Genomic DNA, 22,491 nt, shown 5'->3' with positions numbered 1-22,491 from the left:
CTCCGTGGCAGGCAGACATTACCAATTCCGAGTCCTGCCCTTCGGACTAAAGTTGGCTCCACGCATTTTTACGAAATGCCTCTCTCTCCAGATTCAGGCATGTGAATCTATGAAAGATACCAATACTGGATAACTGCAGTTACAGGTAAGTAACGCATTCATTCCCCACACATACACACACTCAATCCCTGACCTGTACTTGTATTCCAAGCCTCCCCCCCACACACAATTTCTGACCTGTACTGGATTTCAAACATACACACACACACACACACACACACACACACACACTCCTATTCGTTGTAACATTAGAGCTGCCAATGTTTGAGGCCGAGGGAGACAGTCCGACCTTCCACTCCATGTCGTAGTGTAATTCCATAACAGACCAGCCTGTATTCTTTCTTTAATTTCATCTTTTGAGAGAAATGCAAAGTCTAAAACACTGGAGAAATATAATGCTGGTCTGCAGCACTCTTGTCAGAGAACTGATTTCATCCTAGTGTTTCCCTTTGTGTGTTAACACGCCGTCCTAGTTCTCTTTAGGTCACTTGGTTGCTTTAGGGCCGGTTGCTCCTTTAGATCCCTGGGATGCTGGAGGGACCATTCTTTTAGATCCCTGGGATGCTGGAGGGGCGGTTGCTCCTTTAGATCACTGGGATGCTGGAGGGGCGGTTGCTCCTTTAGATCCCTGGGATGCTGGAGGGACAGGTGCTCCTTTAGATCACTTGGATGCTGGAGGGACTGTTGCTCCTTTAGATCACTTGGATGCTGGAGGGGCGGTTGCTCCTTTAGATCACTTGGATGCTGGAGGGACTGTTGCTCCTTTAGATCACTTGGATGCTGGAGGGGCGGTTGCTCCTTTAGATCACTTGGATGCTGGAGGGACTGTTGCTCCTTTAGATCACTTGGATGCTGGAGGGGCGGTTGCTCCTTTAGATCCCTGGGATGCTGGAGGGACTGTTGCTCTTTTAGATCCCTGGGATGCTGGAGGGGCGGTTGCTCTTTTAGATCACTTAGATGCTGGAGGGACTGTTGCTCCTTTAGATCACTTGGATGCTGGAGGGGCGGTTGCTCCTTTAGATCCCTGGGATGCTGGAGGGACTGTTGCTCCTTTAGATCACTTGGATGCTGGAGGGACTGTTGCTCCTTTAGATCACTTGGATGCTGGAGGGGAGGTTGCTCCTTTAGATCCCTGGGATGCTGGAGGGACTGTTGCTCCTTTAGATCGCTTGGATGCTGGAGGGCCGGTTGCTCTTTTAGATCCCCGGGATGCTGGAGGGACTGTTGCTCCTTTAGATCCCTGGGATGCTGGAGGGACCGTTGTTGTTTTAGATCCCTGCGATGCTGGAGGGACTGTTGCTCCTTTAGATCACTTGGATGCTGGAGGGGCGGTTGCTCCTTTAGATCCCTGGGATGCTGGAGGGACAGTTGCTCCTTTAGATCCCTGGGATGCTGTAGGGGCGGTTGCTCCTTTAGATCACTTGGATGCTGGAGGGACTGTTGCTCCTTTAGATCACTTGGATGCTGGAGGGACTGTTGCTCCTTTTGATCGCTTGGATGCTGGAGGGACTGTTGCTCCTTTAGATCACTTGGATGCTGGAGGGACTGTTGCTCCTTTAGATCGCTTGGATGCTGGAGGGACTGTTGCTCCTTTAGATCACTTGGATGCTGGAGGGGCGGTTGCTCCTTTAGATCCCTGGGATGCTGGAGGGACCGTTGTTGTTTTAGATCCCTGGGATGCTGTAGGGGCGGTTGCTCCTTTAGATCACTTGGATGCTGGAGGGACTGTTGCTCCTTTAGATCACTTGGATGCTGGAGGGATTGTTGCTCCTTTTGATCGCTTGGATGCTGGAGGGACTGTTGCTCCTTTAGATCACTTGGATGCTGGAGGGACTGTTGCTCCTTTAGATCGCTTGGATGCTGGAGGGACTGTTGCTCCTTTAGATCACTTGGATGCTGGAGGGGCGGTTGCTCCTTTAGATCCCTGGGATGCTGGAGGGACCGTTGTTGTTTTAGATCCCTGGGATGCTGGAGGGACTGTTGCTCCATGGGCTTCTCCTTGAGCACTCTTGATATATGGGGTGGGAGGCCTTGAGATCTGTAGGTTCTACTGTTCTCATCCATGGTCCTATGACCTATTTGCCTTGACTGGTTCTTCTTGTAAATCTCCTCCACACTTCCAACTGCTTAACCTTCTGGTGTCTTCCTCCTCTCACTCCGCAAGCCCTGCTCAAAAAACACTGACTGCCTAACTCTTTGTTGCTCTGTTAACAGACTTTGGTTGCCTGAACAACCTCATTGTATTCTCTCCTTCTGCTTCCAGGCACTAGACTGTTTCTGCGAGGCAGCTTTAGAAGTGACACGGGAAGATTTTCTACAGAGGCTGATCCGAGTAGATGACCTTGAAGCCGAGGCAACGCCACAGCTCCAGTACTACCTCAAGGTACCGCGACGTTCCGTGTAGCTGCAGGAGGAGAGGGTTTAGTGATGACCAAGCTTGGGACTAGTGTTCAAGTCCCATCATCAGCACTTGACTGCAGGGTGATTGTGAGCAACTCTGTCTCCCGGGGCCTAGAAGCGTACATCGATGCTATGCGTTTGCAATACATGTGTTGTAATTATGTAGGATGTCAACCCCTTCTGGATGTGCATGGTCTTTTTTCGTCTCCCAACGTCCTCATAACATACACTGCTTCATTCCCTGATAATTAGGTTCACCTTTTAATAACACATGCATGCATGCATGCATGCATCATCAAGGAGCGCGTTGACCTCCGCCTGTCTTGGGGTTACAGCAGCTGCCCCAGCCAGCGCCGCCAGACTTATTCAGAGAGGTGGTGTGGGCTGATGACTCTGATCTCTGCGGCACACAGATAACCTTTCATAAATCCAGAGATTATCTAAATAAACGCCAAATACTAAGCAGAAAGAGGCCATGACACGAATTGCTAAATTGGTATTCATAAGAGTCTGAATGGTAATGCTCTAATGTGGTATTCCGATTTAAGGGGGCCCTACGAACTGGCTTTGACTACGGTCTGTCTATGTAGCTCCCTAGCCGGCAGGGACTGTCTTAAAAATAAAAATGTTTTCTTGGTTTTAAGTCAGCCAACTCAGTAAGTTAAGCCACTCAGTTTGCGGTAGGCTTTAACTCCTAACTGATGTTCCCAAATCTTTGAGAGACCATCACAGCTGCCGCTCAATCAATCAATAAGGGTTTTGTGGAGCGCACTACTCACGCGTGAGGCACTCAAGGCGCCTCGTAGCTTGTGCAAACCTCATGTGCCCTCCTCTCATGGTGTGCTCCTCATTCTATTCTCAGCTAAGCTGAGCTGGAGCCGAAGCACTCAGATACCGGATTTTCAACCTTCCATGGAGACAGTTAACAAACTGACTTCTTCATCCAGTTGGGGCCAGAATTATTCATTTGGGCTACCCTCTTCATTCCTGGACGCCCTCACCACCCACGCCACTGTCCGTACAACGGGTGTCGTGCAGACCATCTGTCCTTGGTAGGTCAGACCGTCCAGGCTCTTTTGGCCAAAGAAGTCATTGTGAGGGTGCCGGCGCCATAAGTTGGCCAGGGTTGCTACTTCCGCTACTTTCTGGTGCTGAAAAAGAACGGGGCCTGGCCAGTGCTTAATTTGTTTAAAAAGAGTGGGCGCTAGGGCCCTGCTGAGGCAGCCATTGCAGCTTGCACCACTCATGGCCTCTGTCAACGCTGCCAATGATCGTACCAACCCAACTACTACCCATCGCACTTCTACATAACTATTTCAGGCCACCCAACTCTATAAGAATGTGTGGGTGACAAGTATTTAAAAAATAGAATCTATATTGCATTATTAAAACATCTGTTGTGCTCATCTCAAGATTATAGAAACAGCACCACCATGTGATAGACTGGCTAAAGTGCCAGTGCTGAGCACCAAAACCATTGGTGAAATTAGGCACTTGTCTCCACCCTACCCTAGTCCTCCGCCCTCTTAAATCGACTGGAGAATGAGATTTTCGTTCGAATCACTGGAGCAAGGAATGGCAAGGCATTGAAGAAGAGGACCACCTCCCGAAGGATTGTTCTCTGCATTAAAATCTGCTGCGCATTGGCGAAAAAACGGCCTCCGTAAAGCTTAAGGGCTCCCTCCAGCAGAGCCAAAGCTGCAACTTCTACGGAGTCCCTCCTCGGGAGGTTATTGCTATGGTATCTTTTCTAACGCAAGGAATCTGGGATTAGAAGTCTCTTCAAGAAGAACAAGGTAGTTGCCTTCGGTAATGCCTTTTCTGGGAGAGACTCCTACTGCAGATTCCTTCCCCACCCTCCCTTCTGGCTCTGCGAACGGGAATCCTTCTTCCAGAAGGTCTTTCTCAGATTCAGCGCACTGGTCACAACCATTCTGCCATTGCTTTCTCTGTGGGTGCGGAATATATCCTGCAACAAACTGATGTCATCACGCTGGGGTGGAGCCTATATAGGCACTGTGCACTTCACATCTGGCATGGATGGCCTACCAGTGTGCAGAGGTACTGCTCAAGATGTTCTGGATCCAGTCTGACGTCAGAGGTTTGGAATCTGCAGTTACTCTGTACCAGAGAAGGCGTTCCTGAAGGTAAGTACCTTGTTTGTCGATCGTCGACAGCCCCTCTAGAGTAGGGTAGTGGAGAACAAGGTTGTGCCCTTCCAGCACAGCTCCGGGTCTTTATTCATTTCTACTCAGTGTGCGCTCTCAATTGCTGTGTGCGCCGAGCGCACACAATCTGAAGTATCCAGAGGCCCACCACATGAGGAACCCTGGGCAGAGATTCATGCGCTCCAGAGCATTCCAGGTAACTTACTATGTATGTTCTCTGGAAGTTTAAATGTTTAACTTTCTGCTATAGTGAAATCACCGAGGGGTTTGCAAAGCATTCCATTTACCAACGTAGTACACTTTGCCTTTCTCCGCTGCTCTCTGGTCGGGTCTTTGTAGATTGCAATGAAACCGTGCCGGCTGCTGGTATAAAAGTTAGCGGCTAAACAGGAAAAGGTTTTGTTCCAACAGCATCCAATGCAAGAAGAAACAGGATAAGCGAAATACAAGTTGAGATTGAAAACCCTTGAATAAACCCTTTTCCATTTTGTTGTATGGATGGGTCTCATCTTCTACAGTGGGCTAGGATTGAAATGCGCTGCTGGTAGCGCACACTTAAACACCCTCCGTCATCACCACACCCCCATTGGCGATGTGGGAGGGAGATGTTTGTGTGTGTCTCTCTCCCTCTTCACCCCCCCCCCCCCCCCCCTCCTTTCCAGGCCATGTCAAACTGTATCTCTTTATCAGCTGGAAGAGGGCTGGCTATTGGCCCTCCCATTTACAGGGCGGTCTGTTGGCAGGTTTGGCACAGTGGCTGCGCTGCCTGTTTGTGTCTCTTTCAAAATATCAGTGTGCCAGGATGTCGTTGGATCTCTATGGCCCTGTGATGCCATCCCTTTGTGTGTTTACTCTGGTTTCTTGTGTCTTTCTGTAGGTCATACGGATGCTGGAGGAGGTGAACCTGTCTGAGTTGGTCATTAACTTAGCAACTGTAGCAATAACTGTGGCGACAGCAGATGACTGGCGGAACCAGGTGGGTGGTAGCCTGCACAAGGCTGCTGGGTGGGGTTGGTAGTTGGTCACGCCGTCGATCAGGTGAACAATAAAGCAGGGTGAACGGTAGATCAACTAGGAAAATGGTGACAGGCCTAGCAAGAACTACTGGTGGTGGTTTGGCAGAGGTTAGTTGAAGGTCAGGCAGAAGAGGCTGGTTACCCTCCAGAGCGGAGTTGATGGCTATGGAGCGGGAGGACTCTGTTGGCTGATGTCCAGATACTTGTATTGGGATTAATGTGCCTCGGTTTGGCCTGGTTTGTAATAAAGCTGTAATTCTTCTGTTCTTCACAGGCGGCACTACGGATGCGCATTTTCTTACGGCACCTGGATTTGGGCGACAACAACCGAGCATACGAGGCCTTGACACAGATTCCAGATCCCGGCCGGTGAGCATGAGCGCGAACCATGGGGCAGCTCTGACTGGCATGCAAGCTCTTCATTGTGTTACTGGAGTCCATGCTTGTCTTTGCATTGACACAAGTATTGAGTATTTCTTTATTAGTCTTCCTTTGGCCAGCTCTAGTAACCCTGGTTGATTCCCTATGGCAGTGAGCAGGTAACCGGGAGTATGCATCACAACCTATGGGGTGCGAGGAGAAGAGCATCGATTATGATTTTACCCAGAAATCTCCTCTCAGTATCCGAGGTCAAACAGCCCATTTTCTCATGTGGCTTGGGTTACTGGGTGCCAGGACTGCACTGGTGTCTTGACTCCTGGTAGAAGGATTGGCTCGGTGAACTTGGATCCCAGATGCCAGGACCTCATTGGCGCTCCTTGACTTCCAGTAGGAGGATTGGAGAGGTGAGCTTTGACTCCAGATGCCAGGACTGCACTGGTGTGCCTTGACTTCAGGTAGGATTGGAGCGGTGAGCTTGGACTCCAGATGCCAGGACTGCACTGGCGTTCCTTGACTCCAGGTAGAAGGATTGAAGCAGTGAGCTTTGACTCCAGATGCTAGGACTGCACTGGCGTTCCTTGACTCCGGGTAGAAGGATTGGAGAGGTGAGCTTGAACTCCAGTTGCCAGGACTGCACTGGCGTGCCTTGACTCATGGTAGAAGGATTGGAGCACTGAGATTGGACTCCAGATGCCAGGACTGCACTGGCGTTCCTTGACTCCGGGTAGAAGGATTGAAGCAGTGAGCTTGGACTCCAGATGCCAGGACTGCACTGGTGTGCCTTGACTTCAGGTAGGATTGGAGCGGTGAGCTTGGACTCCAGATGCCAGGACAGCACTGGCGTTCCTTGACTCCAGGTAGAAGGATTGGAGAGGTGAGCTTGGACTCCAGATGCCAGGACTGCACTGGCGTTCCTTGACTCCAGGTAGAAGAGTCTGAGATGTGAGCTTGGACGCCAGATGCCAGGACTGGTGTAGGAAGCTGGCTCTGTATATGGTATACCACTTGGTGGTTATACCTAGCAGAGATTCCACCAGAAGTGTACAGGGCTAAATGCAAACCCAAGATGCTTTATTAGTGGTAGTGTGTGCGAGCACAGCACACAAACATTCTTGAGGGTATCGAAGTCAAACCTGTTTATAGACTTGTTCTAGTAGTGGCGCATCAAAAGATTTTTTTAGAGGTCATCTCCCCCTCAACTTATCGAGGCATGCTTCATCATTTAACTACCTCTCACACCGGCGTACGGATGATACTACCCCGGCGGACTCAAACGAGGGAATCTAGTCTATCCCTGGGAGTTCTTCTAAATCTATATTCAGGACAATTACATTGTATCCTGATATTTGTGGTGAGGGGTCAGAATCTTATATAAAACGTACCTAGGGGTATACTAGAGACAGTCCCTTATTCAGCGAGTACCACTGGTATGTTTAAGAAAACTTAAAAAGATCGTCCGGGTAATATAATAGCAGTGATCTCTTCTAACCATGCCATCGGGTGGATTGGAGTACCCTGCTGGTCCCTCTGTGGATCTGTAAAACCTAAAGACACAGGAATACAGGCGCGGGATTGAGGAACATGTTTCAATCAATTGGACCCACTAATCTCCCGACCTATTACAGTGGCCGAGAGGTGTTTTTGATAAAATTCTTAAATGAACATCTTATTGCACTCACCCGTCCTCAACATTATCGTATTGTGGCTAGAATTTGCGGCACTCTGTCTAGGGAAGTGCCCCTTTTTGACATGATCAGCCCTACTTTCTGCCTAGTATATGATGTTATTTTGACTGAAGTGCATTAGGTTCCTGCTAACCATGTCGCCAGTGCTCTTTCCCTAAAACAAGGTAACTGCTCAAGTGTTCCCTAATTGGCTAGACCTTGAGTACCTTTGTAAGTCCCTAGTAAAGGGTACCCTGGGCATGGGTACCAAAGAGGGTCCCTGTAGTAAGCCGGCTCTGTATGCGATATTGCCACTAGTTGGTAACACCGGGCACAGAGTCCAGGGGTTCCCCAAAAGTGTCCAGGGCTAAATGTAAAACCCACAGCGTTCGATTAGCGGCAGTGTGGTCAAGCAGCTTTAGGCCCAAAACCGAGAAATGTAAGACATTTATTGCATCACTGTGAGAAAGTTCCATCTTTCTTGCATGGTATGCCTCCACTTTTTGCTGAATTGCTGAATGTACTTTGACTGAGTGTACCCTGGACTCCAGCCAATCGGGTGCCCAGGGCCTATGTTCTGTCACTAAAAACACAAACACAAATTGGCAAACCCTGGCCACGTGTCAGCCCCTGGTAAATGGTACCCTACGTACCCAGGGCCTTGTGACCAGGGAAGGCCCCTAAGGGCTGCAGCACTCATTGTGCCACCCTCAGAGGCCCTGTACCCTTACACACACACACACTGCCCTTGCAGGCTGGGTGTCGGGGTGCAAGACAAAACAAAGAGTCGACATGGCACACATCCCTGTGTGCCATGCCCATCACCTACACTGCCATAGCATACATCAGCCACCCCTCTAGCTGGGTGCCCTATGCCAATGGTTTGGGCACAGGAGCCCTGTGCCCATACAGTACCCAGGTCCATTCCTGGGCACTGTAAGTGCAGTGCTGCCATTTAAGAGTACATGGTGCTGAGAGCTCGTCAAACACAAACTCCACAGCACCATAGAGGCAGCACTGAAGACTGAGAAGTTTGGTATCAAACTTCTCAGCACATTAAACCCACACTGATGCTAGTGTGGGATTTAATGTACCAAGCACCCCAGAGGGCATCTTAGAGATGCCCCCTAAAACCTAACCTACAATCCACGTCTGTTCTCAGGCTGCCTAGGCTGCCACACAGCAGACATGTTGCTGGACCCCTGGGTAGGAGAGCCCCTGCTCTCCTGGGCCTGCAACAATGTACATCCTGGGCGAGGTGCTAGATCTCCTCCCCCAGGATGGACAGGGGGAAACTTGAAAGGCATGCCGCCTCTGTGAGCTTCCCCAGGCCACTGCAACCCCCCCACTCTGGCGGGAAGCTAATCCCCAAATAAGGACAGGGGATGTGCCAGCCTGCCAACCCCACCCCTCCGGTGGGGAGGCGAGGTGAAACACATCCCCGGGCTCTCGCCATCTTGGAGATGGGAAACCCTATCAGGACTAGGCTACTGCCCCCCTGCCACAGGAGAGAGGCAGGATAGGGATGTACTCACCCCAGGACAGGGACCCATTGGTCCCTGCCCGTCACCTACCTGTAACGCCCCTAAATCTAGTATTTAGGGGCACCCTGAACCTTCCTTCCCCAGATTCCGAAATCCGAAGAGCTAGAAGAAAGAAGACCTGCCCTGCAGCTGCTAAGAAGAGGAAGACACAAACTGCTTTGGCCCCAGCCCTACCGGCCTGTCGACCCTCAAACCTGCTCCTGCTCCAAACCCGGCATCTCTTGTGGCCAGCAACCTCACAAACCCCGGAGGACCTGGCTTCCTTTTGACTCTAAACCCCTGGGACTCCCATGAGTAGAGGCTCTACTCAAAATCTATTTCTAATCCCTGGCAGCAACCCGGAACAATGAACCCAGCACACTCTGTACCCCACTCAGACCCCCTGGCGACTGTGACCTCGAGTCCGGCACCCAAGGACCACCCTCGACCTTCCTGAAGAAGCCTGCAGCCTCAGAACAAGGTGCCCCCCCCCCTACCACAATCAACAGAGGGTAAGATTTCCCGACACCAAAAGGCACCCCTGCACGCGGCGCCCCACGGCCCCCTGTGCCCACTCCCGCGGTACCTACCTATCCTCCAACTACCCAACTTACCTCTCGAAGTGGTGGTGGCACCTGAAGAATACTCGTCCCCGAGCTTGCAGTCTTTTTCTAAACCGAAGATTTCCCATTGAAATCAATTGAGCGCCCGAAGGCTCAAAAGAACCCTGCACCCAGCCGCCCGAGTGGCCCTGGCAGTGCAACCTCTACACCTACCTACTTCCCCACTTGCCCGGAGTAAGTGACCAGGAGCCCAGCTCCCAAAGCCGCGTGTCTTGCTAGTCAGCGGCCACCAACCAAGGACCCCCTATCCCTCATAGGATAACATTGGGCCTAGCTCTCTCTGCACCCGGCCGCGCTAGTGCTGATGAGGGTGAACCAACTATACCTACTTGACCCTGGGGGACCCCTGAGTCTATGCCCAGAACCTCAACTCTGCCAGTCGAGTACTTACCTTTAAACCGATAACTCTATTTTCTTCATAGGGTAACATTGACTGGCTTTTTCCTGAAATTTCTTCTAAGTGTGGACTTTTCAAATCTTAAAATATTCACCAAAAATCAGCCGAGTAACGAAAACGAAATTACTCACCTGCTCTTAGGTGAGCTCCCAGTGCTGGATCTTGGTGCCCATCACTGACTCTGAAAAATAGTTACAACTGTACTTACCAGTAACCTAATTTTCTCCCATAGGAAATAATTGACTGTTTTTCTGTGAACTTTCTTCTAAGTGTCAATTTCTGCAAACTTTAAATATTCTTCAAAAATCGAATAACTTCTGAAAACGTAATTGCTTACCTGTTTTAGATAAAGGTCCCTCTACTGAGTCTAGGCACCCAGTACTGGATTACAAAAGTAACGAGAACGTACTGTACCTGTAACCTATATTTCCTTCCATAGGGAATCATTGATTGTTTTCTATGAAATATTTTCTAAGTGTCAACTTTTAAAATAACTAAACATTGTCTAAAAATCATCACAGTAATTAAGTTGACTTTCATCACTTGATTCCAAGTACTGACCCAGGACTGAATCTAGGATCCAGTCCTGGCATTCCAAAAGTAATCTGTTGCAAATAACTTAAAACTACCATTGAGCTCAATACATTATTGTGTTTAAAATAGTGTTGCCTATTGCAACCACTTGTAACTGTTTACAAAAGTCAATTGCATATTGCAAAAGTATTTATACCTATTGTTGGTTCTAAAATAAAACAAGCGTATATTTTTTATATATAAACCATTGGCCTAGAGTTCAGTTATTGTGTGTGAGACCATTTACTGGCTGAGTGTGTGCAACAAATGCTTTACACTGTCCTCTGATACTGCCTTACTGCTCGACCAAGCTACCACTGTAGAGAGTAAGGTTATATCTAACTTTAGCCTCTGCCAAGCCTCTGGGGACTGTGGACTCTGTACACCCTGTACCTATTTGGGAACAGTATATACAGAGCCACTTTCTCACATTGGTGGCAGCGATAGGATACAAACTTGCATTTATCCAGTATTAGGGGTGTCTCTCATAGATTCACATGCCTGAATCATTCCCCGTCGTCGAGACGGGAGCCTCCGGTACATAAAAAAGTAATGTCCTATAGACATACATAGAGAAAAATAGGCCTAAGGGCCTCCCCTTAGCAGCCTATCCTAGTCCTTATGTAAAAAGGACCAAACTCTTAGAGTCAGCCAATCAGCTATCACCTCCCTCTAGAACCTTCCTGGCAGGAGCCTCAGTCCCTCAGATTTTCTACCGCACGTTGTGCTAGGGAGTCTCCAACCTGAGTTCTCCTCAGGATTTCTCTCAAGCCAGATTGGTCACGTTTTTGGTGACTTTCTTCTTCAAGGATTTCAACGCTGACTACTTCAGGCCTCTTATTGCTGCAGTGAGTGTTTAATTAATCTACAACTCCTGGCATGTCTGAATCACAGAAGAAAGCCCTTTTTAGGGCTTGCTCTTCATGTGGGAAGAAGAGGCTTCATGTGGACGACAAGCACGAACTATGCTTGTATTGCCTTTATCCGGACCACGTCCCTAAGGACTGTAAAATATGTAGGTCTTTCCCACATAAGACCTTGAGAGACAGGGAGGGCCGCCTGCTTATCTGGCTGGACAGGCTCAAGGACAGAGACAGTGTGGTTTCCTCAGAGGCGAGCTTTTCCGGAACCTCTGAAGTCTCCCTGAAGAGGCCGAGAATGACATCTCCTGGCCCCTCAGACGCTCCTCCTATGAAGACACACAAGAAGTCTTCAGAGGCAAGATCTTCAAAATCTTCAGTGTCTGACAAGGTCTCTCTCACTTTCAAGAAGCCTACTCTGTCGGCCACAAAAATTGCGACACCATCCTCGGCGCAGAAAAGGCCATCAGGACATGTCTCCACAGCGACGACGACCGTGTCCACATCCACAGCGGCGTCGGTCCTCTCGTCGACGACGACGACCCCTTCATCATCGTCAGCAGGTACCCCTATCTCGTCCATTATACTGTTAAAGCCGTCGTCTAAATCCTCGTCGACGACGAAGATGGTCCCGTCGACGACGACCTCGTCGATGAGGAGCCCTCCGTCGACGGAAGAGTCGATGACGAGGATGTCTATGACGAGCGCGTCGACGACGAAGGCATCGTCGACGAAGATGTCGACGACCAAGGCGTCGTCGACGAAGGCGTCGACGACGAAGGCGTCGACGACGACTGAATCGTCTACGACCGCATCGTCGATGGGGACACCGTTGGTGACAGCCATACCGTCGACGGAGCCGTCGACGGGAACGTCGTCGTCGTCGTCCATGGGACGGAAAACCGCGGAGGTTTCTGTGCAAGGATCTGCCCCTGGCAAACAGTCCAGACCACAGATTACACCGGAAACGACATCTCCAAGCAAGGTTCAAACCAATTTGCCTATGGAGATTCTGCAGAGTGAAGAGTCTGAAGAGGAGCTCTTTGAACAGGCTACTTCCCCTTCTGAACTGTATGTCAAATGCCAAAGCATGGACGAGGAGCAGAAAGATACAAGCGCGCAGGAGCGCCTCGTCCAGGAGCAGGTTCACACGGAGGTCACTCCAATGGTATGCCTTCCTCTGGCAATAGTTAAGGACCTCAAGTTCCTTATCAGGGACTACAAACAACGTTTCCCGGAACCGCCAAGGCTGGATACAGGGGTCCCAGTGCCAACTACAAACCCACCAACGACAGCCCCAAGACAATCACGGCCGGTTACGCAGGTCTGCCACGAGAAACCGCCACCTCAGGTGATAGTCATCGGATGAGGAGGCCGAGGAGATAGAGGAAGGAGAGGTCCAGGGAGACCAATCGGACCAGGATGAGGAGGAGGAGTATGTAGCATCTTCACCACCTTCCCCACAACCGCGCCAAGCTGATTCACCGCCAGTGGATATTGGTGGTTTTCATAAGGTAGTTGAACGGGCTGCGGCGCGGTTCAATATGGTCATGGAATCGGCGGAGACGGAGTGCTTCCTCCATGACTTTAAGGAGCAGACGAAGAAGACGACCAAATCGATCCCTATCATCGACTTTCTCTGGGAACAGGGAAAGAAGCTAATGCTGACGCCGGCTTCTGTTCCTGCGGTTGTTCCACGCCTGGATAAGAAGTATAAAGCTCCGTCCACGGCACCAGCTTGCCTGACTGGCCACCCGAAGCCGGATTCGGTCGTGACCCAAGCGGCCCAGAAAAATTCTCGAAATCCCTCCTCGCCTCTGTCAGCACCACCGGACAAGGAGGGCAGAAAATTAGACACTATAGGCAGAAGGTTTTCGACCACTTCAGCAATGACCATCAAGGTGGCCAATTCCATAGCCCTTTTAGGGCGTTATAACCGCCAACTTTGGGAGGATATAGCCCCATATTTAGCAGAACTTCCGAGCGCGGTTCAGGACGAGGTGAAGGCACTACTTTCCGAGGGCCAGACCTCTGCGGCCGAGATCATCGACTGCGCCATAGACGTGGCCATGACAGGCTTCCGTCAACTGGCTGGGGCTGCAGTCCTGCGCCGCCAAGGATGGCTCAAGGCGACATCGTTCAGGCAGGAAGTGCAGACGAAGGTGCTGGATATGCCCTTCGACGGACAGCATCTATTTGGAGATAAAATTGACGAGGCGCTCCAAGCCATTAAAAAGGACACTGACACGGCTAGAGCGCTTGGAACCTTGCAGGCAAGGAATCAGTCCTTTCGGGGCAACAAATCTAGAGGCCAGTCCTCCTACAGAGGATCCTTCCAGAATAGGTCCTCGTATTCCTTCCAGAATAAGACCCAGTACCAGCAAAAGCAACAACAGGGTCGACAGTCATCTTACGGAAGATCTAACTTCAAGGGTAAGAACCAAAAGAGGGGCACTGGCGGACGCCAGTGACCGCTTACTCCAGCCAGTCCAGCTACCATCTCCTTCACAAATTGGAGGAAAATTGACCCATTTCCTGAAAAATTGGCGCATCACCTCAGATCGTTGGGTGCTCCAACTCCTCAGATTCGGCCATTCCCTAGAATTTACCACCATCCCGCCTGCAACCCCTCCCCGCAGGTTTCCACACAGGCATCTGCGGCTGCTGCTCCGAGAAATATCGGAGATGTTGAGGAAAGGAGCGATCGAGCGAGTTCCATCAGCTCAGAGGGAGAAAGGATTCTATTCCCGCTTCTTTCTGATATGCAAGAAAGAAAAGAAGTGGAGGCCCATTCTAGATCTCAGGGCACTCAACTCTTTCCTGAAGAGTCAGTCGTTCAGGATGGTGACGCTCCAAGAAATCCTAGGCATTCTAGAGGAAGGAGATTTCATGACATCCTTGGATCTTCAGGATGCCTACTATCACATCCCGATACTCAGGGGGCACAGAAAGTTTCTACGTTTCGAGGTGGCAGGACCGCACTACCAATTCAAGGTCCTTCCGTTTGGCCTCAAATCCGCTCCGCGGATTTTCACCAAGTGCCTTTCTCCTGTGGCAGCTTTCCTACGTCAAATGGGTCACCAAGTTTTCCCCTACCTAGACGACTGGCTGGTCAAGGCGCCCACGGCTGTAGGCGCAACCAAATCCTCCAATGCTTGTACCAATCTTTTCCAACATCAAGGATTGACTCTCAATCTTCAGAAATCACATATGTCCCCAACAAGAAGCATCACCTTCCTCGGGGCGACCTTGAATACGGAATGCGCAAGAGCATTTCCTTCAGACGAAAGAAAAAACAGGATCATATCGCTGGCCACGGCGGTGGCATCAAGGAAGTCCCTAAGAGTTCGCACCTTCAAATCACTCCTGGGAATGATGTCTTCTTGTATACTACTCCTCCCTCACTGCAGGCTGCGGATGCGTCCATTGCAGGAAGCTCTCACGAACCAGTGGACTCAGAGTACAGGTTCGTTCGAGGACATTATGAGCATAACACCGCAAATATCCAAAAGCCTCGAGTGGTGGAAGGATTGCAGAAACCTGTCGAGGGGACTACCGTTCCTGCTTCCAGCAGCGCCACTGGTGATCACCACCGATGCATCTCTAGCGGGCTGGGGAGCTGTCCTTCAGGACCTCAGAGTAAGTGGCAAATGGTCAGATCAGGAGCAACGCCTCCATATCAATCTGCTGGAGTTGAGGGCGGTGTACCTAGCGCTGCAAGCCTTTTTACCACGCATCCAGAACTCCCATGTGCTCGTCAGAACGGACAACACCACGACGATGCACTATCTGAACAAGCAGGGAGGAACGCGTTCGCTCACTCTATCGCGCGAATCGCAAAAGATCTGGAACTGGCTTGTTCTCCAGGGGATCACCCTCAGGGCGGACTACGTCCCGGGAAAGGACAACACCATTGCGGACGCCCTAAGCAGGCAGAAATCCCTCTCCCACGAATGGGAGCTCAACGAGAGTGCACTAACACACGTATTCTCGGAATGGGGGGTCCCAGGAATCGACTTGTTCGCCACCAGGGAGAACGCCAAATGCCCAAGCTACGCAAGCTGGCATCCCCAACCGGAGTCGCTCGGAAATGCCTTTTCCATAGGCTGGTTCAGCGTATTTGCGTACGCTTTTCCACCGTTCCCGATGATTCCCAGGGTCCTCAGGAAGATGAAGGCGGAGCCCTGTACCCTAATCCTGATTGCCCCGTACTGGCCGAGGCAGCACTGGTTCTCGGACCTTCATCGCCTCTCCATCAGGACACCGATTCGTCTAACACAGCACCCGAACCTGCTGACAATGTCCAACGGGCAGGTGCAATTCCCGAACCTGCAATCGCTCAGGTTATCGGCCTGGCTCCTGAGCACAGAGAGTTCTGCCATTTGAACATCCCGCAGGAATGCAGGGACGTGCTAGCAAGAGCAAGGGCGGACAGTACCAACAAAACCTACTCTCTCAAATGGAAGCGCTTCTGCGTATGGTGCTCGGAGAAGGGCCTGAGACCACTTCATATCACGCCTGAACAGATATTGCCATATCTCCTGCTCTTGGCACAGTCCGGATTAGCGCATGCATCCATAAAGGTGCATCTGGCGGCAATTTCACGTTTTACCAGAACTTTCAAAGGCCCGTCTCTCTGGTCCAGTAGACTTATTAAACCGTTCCTTAAGGGTCTTTATAGGTCCTTTCCAAGACCTTGACGGGTCCCGCCGACATGGCACCTAAACTTGGTCCTTAACCAACTCATGAAGCACCCCTTTGAGCCCATTCACCGAGCTTCCATCAAGTACATCTCATGGAAAACGGCTCTGTTACTCGCTCTAACATCTGCCAGGAGGGTCAGCGAGTTGCAAGCTCTCTCCATTCAGGAACCCTTCATGCAGTTCAAACAGGACAGGGTGGTGCTGAGGACAAATCCCAAGTTCATACCGAAAGTGCCTTCAGACTTTCACGTCAACGAGCCGGTGGTCCTACGTTCCTTCTTCGCTAACCCTACCACGGCAGCAGAAAGGACGCTCCACTCTTTGGATCTCAAACGGTGTCTTAAGTTTTATATTGACAAGACAAAAACCTTCAGAAAGTCATCGCAGTTATTTGTGGCCTACAGCAGGCCAAGGTTGGGTATGCCTCTAACAAAACAGAGCATTTCAAGGTGGATCTCTTCTGCAATAGCGTTCTGCCATGAAGGGGCCGGACGGCCGTTGCGAGATAGGGTGGAAGCACACTCCACCAGAGCGATGTCCACATCAGCAGCGCTGTTGGCTGGAGTGCCGATTTTGGACATCTGTAGAGCGGCGACGTGGAAGTCACCGCATACCTTCTCCAGACACTACTGCCTGGATGCCGAACTTACGAAGGATGCGGCAGTGGGCCAGGCGGTGCTTCGCCATCTGTTCCAGTGAGGTGAGCCTTCCAACATACCGCCATCTTGGTATGCACATTCTTTACTGTTTTACTGTTTTGATGTATGCCAATGTTTCGAACTGTTATGATAATACTGTATTATCTCAAATACCTTTATGGCATGTTACATCAGAAATGTGCATAATGTATTGCTAACTACTCTGATTCAGGCATGTGAATCTATGAAAGACACCCCTAATACTGGATAAGAAACGCGTTACTTACCTGTAACAGCAGTTATCCAGTATTGGTGTCTTTCATAGATTCACATGCAACCCTCCCGCCTCCCCTGGAAGGACTCACGCCTCTCTCTAACTATATTACGCCTACCTAGCTTGGTGCGTACGAAAATCTGAGGGACAGAGGCTCCTGCCAGGAAGGTTCTAGAGGGAGGTGATAGCTGATTGGCTGACTCTAAGAGTTTGGTCCTTTTTACATAAGGACTAGGATAGGCTGCTAAGGGGAGGCCCTTAGGCCTATTTTTCTCTATGTATGTCTATAGGACATTACTTTTTTATGTACCGGAGGCTCCCGTCTCGACGACGGGGAATGATTCAGGCATGTGAATCTATGAAAGACACCAATACTGGATAACTGCTGTTACAGGTAAGTAACGCGTTTCTTGTTGGACTACTTGGTTACCATCTGATCACACGACAGAACTCTTAAAATTGCCTTTATAATTCTGGTTGGTCTTTTCCAAAATTACTAAAAGTCTTGCTAGGGCATTGCTTAAGTCCCATTAGAATTTTAGAAAAATAAGTCACTATAGTCAGGGTAGAGGATTAGAACTGTCAGGTTAGAATGACTCAAACCCAGCTACTAGTGACAATAATAACATGGACCTGGTGGAGGAGCTCGACCTCACACCTTACTTACACTTGTCTTTCAAGGAATTGAGGTACCTATGCAAACTTAAAAATATACCAATGGGCCTGCATCCAACCAAACTAGGGCTCCAGGATCTCTTGGCTGAGTATGCGAAGGACCACCCATCTGAACATGGTGATGGCCAGTCAGATGAGGAAGGGGAAGAAGAGGAGGTGGATAATAACCCCCCATACTATCCCCTAGGGAGGAGAGGGCCCCCATACCCTTCAATCCAAGAATTAGCATCTGGGGACCTAGAGATCACACAGGTGATTCTGGTACCAGAGAGATCACTGGGGGACCCACCAGTGAAGAGGACAGCCTTGTGAGGCTGGCCAGAAGATTAGAGCTAAAGTCCAGGCTCTTGGCTCTAGAAAAAGAAAGGAGAGAGATGGGTTTAGCACCCATCAATGGTGGCAGCAATAATAAAAACAAGGATAGGGAGGAAACTTCTGACCTTAAAATCTCCAAAGGGATTGTCCCTAAATTTGAGGAAGGCGATGATATCACCAAACGGTTCACAGCCTTTGAGAGGGCTTGTGATATCAGAAAAGTGAAGAAACCTCTCTGGGGGGCACTCCTGTGGGAACTGTTCTCTGGTAACTGCAGAGACAGGCTTCTGACCCTCTCTGGGCCAGAAGCAGGATCCTATGACCTCATGAAGAAAGCTCTGATTGAGGGATTTGGATTCACCACTGAGGAGTATAGAATTAGATTCAGGGGGGCTCACACAACCCAGACCCGGTCCTGGATTGATTTTGTAGACTTCTCAGTGAAGACACTGGATGGTTGTTTAGCTGGACATGGTGTGCAGGATTTTACTGGATTGTACAATTTATTCATGAAGGAACATATATTAAGTAACTGCACAAATGAAAAGTTGCATCATCATTTGGTAGACCTAGGTCTAATTTCTTCCCTAGAATTGGGGAAGAAGGCAGACCACTGGGTCAAGACTAGGGTGACAAGGACAGCCACTGGGGTGACCAAAGAAAGGTGGTGAGAATCCCCAAGATAAAGTCTGAGTCTTCCAAAGGGCCCCAAAAACCTGTTCAGGTGGGTGGGACCCAAACTACTCCCTATGTGCCTCAACTCTATAGGGGGAAAAACTTTGATCCCTTAAAGGCCTGGTGTAATAACTGTAAGAAGTCAGGACACCTAACTGTAGCTTGCCCCCAAAACAAAGCCCCTAAGGCACCCAGTACAGCTACTCCTGGGGCAGCAAGTATACAAATGGCATCAGAGGTGTACCCTGAGCAAATCTGGGAACACACTGAAGCAAGTCTAGTCTCCCTTGGAGAAGTGGAGTTTGCCACTGTAGCTGTGTGGCCACTCAACTTAAAGAAATATTTACAGTACCCCTGGGTGAATGGAACTTGGGTAGAAGCTCGGAGGGATACAGGTGCCAGTGTCACTATGGTGAGAGACACACTGTTTTCCCCTGAGCAATATTTGATTGGGAAGTCTTACCCAGTCACCAACGCTGACAGTGTCACCACTAGTCATCCCATGGCCATGGTAACATTAGGCTGAGTGGGGAGGGGGGTTACTGGCCTGAAACAGGTAGGGGTCTCTCCAAAGTTGCCAGCTGCATGTCTGATAGGAAATGATCTGGAAACCTCAGCCTGGGCTGAGGTTGAGCTAAAGGCCCATGCAGCCATGCTGGGCATCCCTGAATTGGTGTGTGTGCAAATCAGAGCACAGAGCAAGAGGAAGGGTGAAAAAGTAGGTCTGGAGCCTGAAATAATGGCCCAGCCCACCAAGAGAAAAGGTAAGAAGACTGGGGAACCAGCTTCTACACAGCAAAACATTCAGGACCCCTCTCCACAGGGAGAGGATTTGGATACCCCTGAGGGAACTGAGTCCATGGAGCTTGACCCTTACCCGGTTGAACTCTTGGGCCCAGGGGGACCCTCTAGGGAAGAGCTGTGCCAGGGTCAGCGAGACTGTCCCACTCTTGAAAGCCTGAGGTAGCAAGCTGTTTCAGAAGCCAAGGGAGATGTCAGTGGTACCCACAGAGCTTATTAGGAAAAGGGATTACTGTATGCTGAGGCAAGAAACCCCACTCCTGGAACCACCAGGAGGGTGGTAGTGCCACAGAAGTACAGGCAGTTCCTTCTAACTTTGGCTCATGACATCCCCCTAGCTAGACATCTGGGGCAATCCAAAACTTGGGAAAGGCTAGGGAGTCACTTTTACTGGCCCCAGATGCACCAAAAGGTGAAGGAGTTTGTCAGCTCCTGTGTCACCTGTCAGGCCAGTGGCAAGACAGGTGGCCACCCAAAGGCCCCCCTCATTCCACTACCAGTGGTGGGGTACCCTTTGATAGGATAGAAGTGGACATTGTGGGTCCACTTGAACCTCCCACAGCCTCGGGGAACAAATGTATTCTAGTAGTAGTGGATCATGCTACTAGGTACCCTGAAGCAATTCCACTTAGGACTACTACAGCTCCTGCAGTAGCCAAGGCCCTCCTGGGTGTCTTCACCAGAGTGGGTTTTCCTAAGGAGGTGGTTTCAGACAGAGGTTCCAACTTCATGTCTGCTTACCTGACACACATGTGGAAGGAGTGTGGAGTGCAGTACAAGTTTACTACACCCTACCACCCACAAACCAATGGCCTTGTTGAGAGATTGAACAAGACATTGAAAGGTATGATCATGGGTCTCCCTGAAAAACTCAAAAGGAGGTGGGATGTCCTGTTACCATGCCTGCTTTTCGCTTACAGGGAAGTGCCACAGAAGGGAGTAGGTTTCTCACCCTTTGAACTTCTGTTTGGTCATCCTGTGAGGGGACCACTTTGTCTTGTAAAAGAGGGCTGGGAGAGGCCTCTTCAAGAGCCCAAACAAGACATAGTGGACTATGTGCTTGGCCTAAGGTCCAGAATGGCTGAGTACATGGAAAAAGCATCCAAGAACCTTGAGGCCAGCCAGGAGCTCCAGAAGCACTGGTATGACCAAAAAGCTGCACTGGTTGAATTTCAACCTGGGCAACAGGTGTGGGTTTTGGAGCCAGTGGCAACAAGGGCCCTCCAAGATAAATGGAGTGGCCCTTACCCTATCCTAGAAAGAAAGAGTGAGGTCACCTATCTAGTTGACCTGGGCACTAGCAGGACTCCCAAAAGGGTCATCCATGTGAACCGCCTCAAACTCTACCATGACAGGGCTGACATCACCATGCTGATGGTAACTGATGAGGAACAGGAAGCAGAGAGTGAACCTCTCCCTGACCTCCTCTCCTACAGCCCACAAGATGGGTCAGTGGATGGTGTGATCTTCTCAGACACCCTCTCTGCCCAACAGCAGACTGACTGCAAGCAAGTCTTGCAGCAGTATGCTAGCCTCTTTTCCCTGACCCCTGGTCTGACAAACTGGTGTACCCATGATGTGGACACTGGTGACAGTGCACCTGTCAAAAACAAAATCTATCGACAGTCAGACCAAGTTAAGGAAAGCATCAAAGCTGAGGTCAGCAAGATGCTGGAGTTAGGGGTCATTGAGCCTTCAGAGAGCCCCTGGGCTAGCCCAGTGGTTCTGGTCCCCAAACCTCATCAACAAGGTGAAAAGAGAGAGATGAGGTTCTGTGTGGACTATAGAGGGCTCAACTCTGTCACCAAGACAGATGCTCACCCTATCCCAAGAGCAGATGAACTGATAGACAAATTGGGGGCTGCCAAATTCCTCAGTACCTTTGACTTAACTGCAGGGTACTGGCAGATTGGCATGACCCCAGGAGCAAAAGAAAAGACAGCATTCTCCACCCCTGATGGGCATTATCAGTTTACTGTAATGCCCTTTGGGTTAAAGAATGCCCCTGCCACTTTCCAGAGGTTGGTGAACCATGTCCTGGCTGGGCTTGAGTCCTTTAGTGCAGCTTATCTTGATGATATTGCGGTCTTTAGCTCCACCTGGCAGGATCACCTGATCCACCTTGGGAAAGTTTTAGAGGCTCTGCAAAATGCAGGTCTCACTATCAAGGCATCCAAATGCCAGATAGGGCAGTGCACTGTGGTGTACTATGGCCACCTTGTAGGTGGAGGCCAGGTACAGCCCTTACAACCCAAGATCCAGGCCATCATGGACTGGATAGCTCCAACAACCCAGACCCAAGTCAGGGCATTCCTTGGCTTGACTGGGTACTACAGGAGGTTTGTGAAGGGATATGGGTCCATTGTGACCCCCCTCACAGAACTCTCCTCCAAGAAAATGCCCAAGAAAGTGAACTGGACAGTTAGTTGCCAAAAGGCTTTTGACACACTGAAAGAAGCAATGTGCTCAGCACCAATTCTAAAAGCTCCAGATTATGCCAAGCAGTTCATTGTGCAGACTGATGCCTCTGAGCTAGGGATAGGAGCGGTCCTATCCCAGACCAATGATGAAGGCCAAGACCAACCTGTTGCTTTTATAAGCAGGAGGCTACTCCCCAGAGAGCAGCGTTGGAGTGCCATTGAGAGGGAGGCCTTTGCTGTGGTTTGGTCCCTGAAGAAGTTGAGGGCATACTTGTTTGGTACTCACTTCCTGGTTCAAACTGACCACAGACCTCTCAGATGGCTA

The 22,491-nt window shown here is 50.2% G+C and overlaps 1 protein-coding gene across 1 annotated transcript in view; it reads left to right on the top strand.

The window, feature by feature from the left end:
- NUP160 (nucleoporin 160) overlaps positions 1-22,491 on the top strand; it is a 521,427-nt gene that overhangs the window by 319,859 nt on the left and 179,077 nt on the right. Inside the window, exons 23-25 of the mRNA XM_085646519.1 lie at positions 2,324-2,443; positions 5,506-5,604; positions 5,919-6,013. Of these exons, the coding sequence (XP_085502645.1) occupies positions 2,324-2,443; positions 5,506-5,604; positions 5,919-6,013 (314 nt within the window). The remainder of the gene's footprint in view (positions 1-2,323; positions 2,444-5,505; positions 5,605-5,918; positions 6,014-22,491) is intronic.

The sequence above is a fragment of the Triturus cristatus genome, chromosome 3_1 (genome assembly GCF_964204655.1).
Source record: "Triturus cristatus chromosome 3_1, aTriCri1.1, whole genome shotgun sequence".
In the NCBI taxonomy this organism is placed as follows: Eukaryota; Metazoa; Chordata; class Amphibia; order Caudata; family Salamandridae; genus Triturus; species Triturus cristatus.
The sequence above is the reverse complement of the archived record's forward strand: the minus strand, read 5'-3'. Positions and strand labels throughout refer to the sequence as shown.